The sequence below is a fragment of the Limanda limanda genome, chromosome 19 (genome assembly GCF_963576545.1).
Source record: "Limanda limanda chromosome 19, fLimLim1.1, whole genome shotgun sequence".
NCBI classification, from domain to species: Eukaryota; Metazoa; Chordata; class Actinopteri; order Pleuronectiformes; family Pleuronectidae; genus Limanda; species Limanda limanda.
The window spans coordinates 2,291,519-2,300,139 of NC_083654.1; the positions used below are offsets into that span (position 1 = coordinate 2,291,519).

At 39.2% G+C, this 8,621-nt stretch overlaps 1 protein-coding gene across 1 annotated transcript; it reads right to left on the reverse strand.

Moving 5' to 3' along the window:
- Positions 1 to 5,572: 5,572 nt before the first annotated feature.
- On the reverse strand, positions 5,573 to 6,355 carry lrrc3b (leucine rich repeat containing 3B). The gene has a single exon (XM_061093300.1). It carries the CDS (start codon positions 6,353 to 6,355, stop codon positions 5,573 to 5,575), a length of 783 nt encoding a protein of 260 aa, XP_060949283.1.
- Positions 6,356 to 8,621: the final 2,266 nt, after the last annotated feature.

Below are 8,621 nucleotides of genomic sequence, written 5' to 3' on the forward strand. Positions count from 1 at the left end.
TTAGCGTTGACACAATGGTAAACACGTCCCAGTGGTTGTTACTGCTGGCTTCATATGAACTAGTACTTTAAAGTGCAATTATGAAATGATACAGAGCAAATTGTGTTTCCTGTGATGAGGCAAAAGAAAATTAAAACAGAGGAGTGAAATTTCTCCTGATAGGGGAAAGCAGGCCCTTATCTTGTTGGCTGTGGAGGGACTTGTCTGTGGTTCATTTAGGAGGAAATTGGAGGTGAACTATGGACTAAAGACTGGGAACAGGGAATAGAGCATTTACCTAATTGTAAACCTCTGAATACTACAGAAAGTGAAGTTCCTGCATTGTCATGGCTCTGATGGTCGTGCTTTCTACCTTCTCAAGGTCACAGCGCCTGCACACTGGATACCTTTTGTGTGAATCTTCAATGGAGAGAATTTGAGAGCACATTCATTTTCATTTTATTTCATTCCGATGCAGTGTCGACAGGGAAACACTGTTTTTAATTGAATTCCAGTCGATGAGAAATGAGACATTGTATGAAAATCCTTGGCTTCAGACATTTCAATTATAAGGCAGGTTGTCATATAAACTGTATGAGGTATACAGCTCAAAAATTTCTGTGGAGTGTAATTTATCGTGTCAACAGACATGATTTCAGAGATAAATAATAAGGCCTTTCAGCTCACAAGAAAATTACTTTTCATTGATATTTGCTTCACAGAAGGGTAAAAAGTTAAAAAGGTAGCCGTCGTTGTGGTTAATAGTTACACTTCTGCTTTACACTTTAAATACCTCCTGTGAGAGGGGAAGATTCTAGCTTTCAGTCATGAATGAATCATCTCAGTGAATTATAGAATGGTCTAGTGGTGGATAGAGGAACTGAACACAATCAAAGTTCATAAGCTGAATATCTTGTATGAATATCTTTATGGGCTTTGCCATTTAAATGATAAATGATAGCAGCTGTAATTAAAAAATACCTGTCAACAGAACGGCCCTGAGATTGGAACCAAGAAGCTATTAGCTGTGACGCTACCATGTCTCCCAAGAAATAATGAAAAATATAAAAAACCTTCAAATATCACTAAACTAATTTTAGCAACAGTATTCCCAATAATATTGTATCTTTTATATTTTCCTGTCATTTTTTCAAGGAACAAAATAAAGGCAACATTTGGAGGCTGTGTGGAGGCTCTCAGGATACCAAACACAGCCTGTGTAGACACTGACACGTCTGTGTTATTTCTGTAAAAATCTGCTAAATCCAGCTGTGTTTTTTTTTACAGCAAAAGAAGAACCAAGCATACCACGAACCAATGTCTTTATTTCATCTTCTATGTCATTACAACAGATCCATTACAGTCAGGGTCAACTGTGAAATAGGCCATCGTACGCCCCGCTCGGTCTGTGCACAGAAAACTGCAATATGGTACATTATAATTCAAACATGTTGCATCAACACAGGTGATAGTGTCTTTTTTTATAACTTGCAAAATAAACCAAAATTAAAAGATACATGAAACAGTGAGAATCCTTAAGTAAGAGTGTTGGGAACAAAAACCAGAGGTGGAAAAATAATAAAATATCAAAATAAAAAAATAAAATGGTAAGATAAGTATTCAGGCACTTAGAAATACTTTCGGGTCCTTGGCTACACTGTGCTTCATAACATTGTACATGCATTTTATAGACTATTCAGATCTTGTCTTGAGGAGTATGGAGTTGCCTCTACAAGACCACGCTAAGGGGTGTAGCACATTCAAGAACAACTTATTAAAGGGTTTTCAAGTATTTTACACAACATGAACGTTCCTATTTACATGTGATCCTAGCGTTCTCTTACCACATATTCTCATTGCATACCCCCTAAGACGCCATTTTAACAACCGTTACTGTACAAAAATGTGACAAACAATTAAAACATTAACTGAAAAGAAATTTCACAAGATACCACTGACACCCATTATCCAACATGTCGTGCAGGATTTCTTTAGGTTATTATTGAAAGTGGGTAGTAGCTATGTATACTATACTATTTAAAAGTAGCTTTTGGTGAAAATCTAATCTCTTGTACTTTTACCTGTAAGTCTTATCTTTCACGTGACTTTTATCGACTTTCCCTGATCCTACAGTATATGCTTTAGTGCGCTTCAGTGACAGTAATGAGTTTTCTCTTCCTGCGCTGCCGAGAACATCACTATCCACAGTGTTATTAAAGGGAAAATGATGCATGAATTGGCAGCTTGACTTGCAAAAGGAATGTGATGACTGAGATGATTGCATAGTGTGGTCTGCAATCTCAATATTTAACAAATCTGTCTGGTAAGAAAGAAAATGGTTTCATGGGAAAGCAAACGGTAACAATGTCTGGCTGTGACTCTCAAAGACCGACTCAAACACAAAACACCAACAAGAAGAGTCCAGGGAATCTGACATTTAGTGCTTTCTTCTGATCAGTGCAGACATACATGTAACCATAGACACTGACAACAACATAGACTTCACAAACTGTAGGAGGAAATGTTCAGTACAATACAGCCTCTCTAAAAGGTATTGTTTCACCATTACCAAAACCCTTACATACACCATATAAGACACTCTTTGTTTTTTTGACAAAATAATCTCAGCTCAAGGCCTACTTTGGGCAAGTGCACACTACAAGCCTTTGGAAATCTCACAGTGGCTGTGCTGCTCCAACTACAAAGGGTTTCTTGTCCCTGACTGTGTTCATGTAGCTGCAAGGTTCCACGAACAAAACATCTGATCTCAGACAAGATGTGCTGATTACAAGATTACTGTAGCTTAAAAGATCTGTGAAAGTAGAGAAAATAGCTGACAAGAACACACGAGTGATCGAGCTAGACAAGGACCAGAGTTTATCCCTCGTCTTCAACACGTGTGTGCAAACAATGGCCCCAATTTCCCCCTTGTCGAAACATGTGGTTTTTTTTTTGATTGCCTATTTGCCTTTTCATAGAACCCTTATATCCTTGTATCTCTCCTCCCATTTGAGACTTGTCTCCAAGGTTCACAACAAGAACCACAGTTTGATCTTAGCTATAGTGATATCAAACAGGATTGGAAACTGATGTGTTGTCTCAGAAAACTCATGTCGTGGTCAGAATGGAACCTTTCAGACTACAGGACCCTTCAGGACAGACAACATTTGTGGGGGACAAGCCTATTTCAGAGCATTCAGTAGCATCTCAGTCTTAATCTGCAGATTGTGTTTGCTCTATTGTCATGGAATGTCATCATAAAGGGTATACTACTTCCTGTACTGGCCCTGGTCATTGGCATTAGACAAAGTGTGAGGTGCAGAATCAACCAATTTGAATGTGATTTCTAGGCCACTAGGAATGTTCAAATATGTTCTCTCATGTTGGATGTAAATGGCCTCCTTGATACTTCTCCAGCCATCTACTGGTAATTGGATGATGAAGTTGACTCATTCCCAGTCAATGCTGAGACCATTTTGAATTAAGTGTACACAAAAATGTGTTTAATGATGATGTCAGCATTCAGTTGGACTTGTGTCGAGGGTCCTTCACCAATGTGATATTCCCCATAGCTGCTGCACAGGATGCCCGGTCTAGGCAGTTGTGTCTTTCAGGAGCAGCAGAGATCTTAAGGTGCTAAATGCTGGTTCAGAGAGCTGAACCATGTAAGAGTCTCATTAGAATTCATCTGTTGTGCCTTTTTAGCAATGTTCCTCCTGGTTTTGAGTTGGTGTGGGTGTCTTATTATCCAATCCTTTCTGAGTAGAAATGGTATATGTCCAATTTTGTCACCCTTTCAAACTTACAAACACTCATGTGATGACAACTTGACAACCACTGATACAGACTGTAGGATGCTGTCAAAAGCTTGGAAAAAGTTAGTAATTTGGCCTTGAGTTATTTTTATTAATTTTTGTTTCACTATTTTCACTATTATAATATTTTTCCTACTATTTCATCCAGAAACAGATTTTTGGAACACCTTAAAATGCTATTGATGTGTCTCACATCTCTTAACATTCAGAGTCTCCATCAGCTCAAGTCCAATTACCCAGCAAATACAAAAGTTTCAGTAAAAATTCACATTCAGAACCAATTTAAATACACATCTGAACTTTTCTTGGGCATAATGTACATAATTATTTTCCACAAAAATACTTCTGACTTGTAAATGTCACATTTGCTAGATGCTGTTTGCCACGATCAACTTTCTAAAGTTTAAGGGTATTTACAGTCTTAAGCAAATTACTGTTCTTGTGGGTGATAATACGGGTGTCAATTACAATGACTCACTATCTGACATGTTGTCTTATGGTATGGTAATTTTCTTGATGTCACCATTACAAAAAAGGGCAGTTTATCATTATGACGGAAATTCACATTTGAATGCAAACCCTTTCATATTATGATTTGATAATTTCATTAACATTTTTCCTTCATGATTACACACTAAATCATTCCATTCAAAAACCTATCATGTTTAAAATTATGCTATCTAAATATATCAATAAACACAATGAATTATACACTATGGATCTGGACCTATTTCGTGTTTCTTGTGATTCTAAAAGTTGAATGTTCTATACTTTCCCTGGTCTGGTTTGTTCACTCTAAGCTCTATGGTACACAGTCAAAACTGGCCCTTGGTCCACTGGCACCACCATGGTCCAAATACCATTTCAAAGATAATAATTGATTATTTTAAAGTTGGGATGGTTGTGAAACTCGTTTTAAATATTTCATCAACAGAGTAAAAAGTTTAACTTTGTATCAAATGATGTTAAGTCAGAATTTTTATATTTTTTATTTGTTTCTTTTGTTTGCCAAAATCTGGCTTGAACCAAATTCTCTGTAGCCACTTAGTGAGATCATTCACTGATTGGTTCAGTGAAATCCACCATGCGTGACTATCATGTTAAGTTTGATTTCTCTAAATCAAAAGGATGTCATAGCAGCTCAAGGAAAGCTGGGATACTTTAAACCCAATATTAACGCACCCCATATTCAAAGCTTTGATAGTCTTAAATAAACACAATGTAAAGACAATTAGTCTCCCTTAAAATATAGGGGTTCAAGTGCTGAAATAATTTGTAATTTATGTATAATTTCTCTGGGAATTGAAGATGCACTTGGTTTAACAAGTATTTAAAAAAACTCAAAATATATCTTACTGTGGACTGAGATACCAAAATCAGGGCTCTGGGAAATAGACAATAGGATGTTTTATCTTAAAAATATATTTCTTATTCATATATCATGTATTCCAAATTCAATTTAAAAAGAGCCATTTTCATATCAATATTTAAACCTGAGATTCAAATATTCAAAACTCCATAATTGATTTCTGTAGAAAAGATAATGTTGGTATTAGAATGTTAGTCTGTGGCCTCCCTTCTCATCGTATCTCATATCAGTCATGAGCAAACCCTGGTTAAGGACATACAACAAAATTTCCAAAATACAAAGATTTATCAGCAATTTGATGCTCACATCACTGGTATTACAAATAGTAAACACACTTTAAAAGGGGGTCCTGTCACATAAACATTTTGGTGGTCATTAGGTTTGTGATGGAATCAGTCACTGACAGCTATCAAACAACAGTGCTAATGTCGTCAGCCTCGTCAGGTTTCTTGGGTTTGCTAGGAAGAGACTTGAGGTACTCCAGGTGGCGTCGGGCGTCCTCCTGGTTCTGTCGAACATAATACACCACATACGAAATGACCATGGCAAACCAACCAAACATGGTCACCAGCATAGCATAGTCTGTGGTCCTTTTGGCCAGGTTACAGAGGTCAGTATCCACTGCCATGAAAGGTCTTCCCTCCTGGTCAAGAAGCTCAGAGCTCCTGCAGAGAACCCTAGCAGCAGCCTCGTGGTTGTGGGCCATTCCACTGATGGCCTGCTGGAGGGCGCAGTCACAATGCCAGGGGTTATCGTCCACAATGACGCGGGCCTTGAGCCGAGCAAAGGCATCCTTGTGTACGCTAGTGATACGGTTGTGGGAGAGGTCCAGCACCTGTAAGGTCGCCTCTATGCCACTGAAAGCTGCTTCGCCCAAAGTCTCCACAGCGTTGTATGAAAGATTCAGCTCCCTCAAAAGCCTAAGTCCATGGAAGGTTTGATCAGGCACGGCTCCAATTTGGTTGTGGTCTAGCCTCAGCAGGACTGTATCAACAGGGAGGCTGGGGGGGATCTCTTTGAGGCGGGACTGACTGCAGGTAACGTTGAGGCCATGGAGGTGGGGGTCGCGTTGGCAGATGCAGCCCTTTGGGCACATGCTGGCCGAGGGGAAGCACAGGGCCATGAGGACAAGGCTCTGAAGGAGCAGGCACATGGGGATGGAGCGCGACAGCCACAAGTCCAGCAAGGTCATACTGACTGGCCGTCAGCAGCATCCCGCCTGGGCCCACAACACCACCACTGGTCTCTTAAACACATTGCATGGTGGCTACTGGTCCTCACTGTCTGCCCACTGGAGATACTGGAGTTTGAACTGATATGATCATGCTGGTTTCAGGCCTGAAACAAGATCAAACAGAAAGACAAGTTGAGCCATTGAGGTTATTGGATGCTTGTAACCTGCTCTTATTCCTGTGCGACATTTTATTTATTGTTCTATTATTAACTTGAATTGATTGTTGACAAATTGCTAAGAGATTTTCAGAGTGACATAAAATGGTTATTGTTAGAAAATATTTAGAAAATGACCCGATTCGAGTAGTAGTGTTGTTTATTCACAGTATTGTTTCGGAGAACATGACCAACAGAAACCATCTGAAGTTGTCCGATGACACGAAAAATGGAAACTTCCCCATCTCTAGACATGGCAAATGAATTTGTCGAAAATGTTTCAACAAAAATCATATCAAAGGGCAGTAGACCTGCAGTTTGCTTGATATGTTCCAACTTTTCTTTATCCTGGTATGTGGAACGTTAAAACCGAATGTTACTTTAGCATGTGTAATTTTGACATTGTGATCTGAGAGGTATCGTTTTTGGGAATAATGTCAGAGAAAAAGTCTAATTGTATTTGTCGGTTCCAAATGGAGATATCTGTGTATGCTGTTTTTCAGGTCTTTGTTTATCTATCCGACACCTGCGGCTTTTCTCCATGGAAATCTTTTCTTACCAAAGACCAAAGTCACCTGTGTTGGGCAATGGCATCAATAACATCTGTAAGTTTAAAACTGGAATGATCTACCAGCTCATTTGCTAAGGCACAAGAGGTGGATTAAGTCAGTCACAAACAGAAAAATCCTCAGCTTAACATGAAAGTTTTATTTACCAACAATAACTACAGTCAACCTGACCCTTAGAGACTATACCTCAGTAAGGACATCAGGAAATGTTCAGTTTTTATGAAGCCTGCGGATATTTAGGATCAAACTCAAATAGAGGTATTCAAATGAAGAGCTACATATTCAAGAGATGTAACATTTCCATAAGATGTCTTGTTGCCGGGGATATAATCATTAACAAAGACGGCACTCAACCCTCTTTCTTATGGCTTAGAATGCACACATGAAACTGGAGTTGTGAAGGGCTGACTCGATAAGAAGAGCTGCACTGTAAAATCAAGGTTTTGCTTGATAATAAAATAAAAATAAATTGTTGTGTCTCCCTTTTTGGATTTCTGTTGTCCTTGACAGAGGGAACATATGGGTAATGCTGAAAGGGAAAATAACAAAAACTGTGCAGATTGTGAATAAGAGACACTGAATAGAGGGTATATGTAGTTGAAAAACACATATTCAGTGCCAAAAACACCTCAGCATTTGTACTGTGTGCAATATGATGTTTTGAACAGTTGAAGGTACAGCCACCGGATGCAGAGACCTTACAGTTTTTGGTGTTTTTACTGCAACTGCCTGTCACATATTTTACAGCACACATGCACTATAGATGTTTACTTTCTGATTTACTCTAAGTCCCCTATGAGAACAAGAGGTTATACGGGTCCTGCAGTAGTGGTGCAATTGTTTTATCTAGATGCTCACCAAGTTGTTTGTGAGGTTTGGTACAAATTCTCCTTTTTCGCAGCTGCCCATAGCTGTATCCTAATCTGCGCAGGAGTTCAGGGAGATGATACGGCAGGTCAGTCTGTTTAATTACAAATCTAATGGCTTTGGGTTCTTCCTGTTACTTGTGCTTCCATATTCCAGGTAAATGGTTTACTCCTAGGCTATGCCCTTAGAGAGTTCCATAGATGAGACTTGTATATTCATTATCTGACACTGAGAGCTGCCTCCTTCTTTGCAGTCTACCAACCTAATCTATAGAGCATATCTTTTGAGGATCATTGGGGAAGGAGCCAATACCAGTGGACAAGCCTTGACAGGAAAGAAGCGACGAGCAAACATACAGAGATAAACACCATTCCAACATTCATCATTCCACCATTCACATCCACTCCTAGAATCAAGTCTAGTCTGAATGTAAAGCCAGAGGTAACATGCCTCAGCACAGAAAGGCCCTGGTCTGCCGTCAGGTGTGAAATCAGAACCATTTTGCTGGGAGTTGACAGTGCTAACTACTGCACCGCCATGTCCCCATGTTGGTAAATGGTTTATAAATCCCCTTTCCAGTCTGGAGGACCACTCAAAGGGCTTTACAGTACAGGTTATTGCCATTCACCCATT

What these genes read in the sequence shown, in the direction of transcription:
- lrrc3b (XM_061093300.1), bottom strand. Translation starts at nt 6,355, where the DNA reads ATGACCTTGCTGGACTTGTGGCTGTCGCGCTCCATCCCCATGTGCCTG.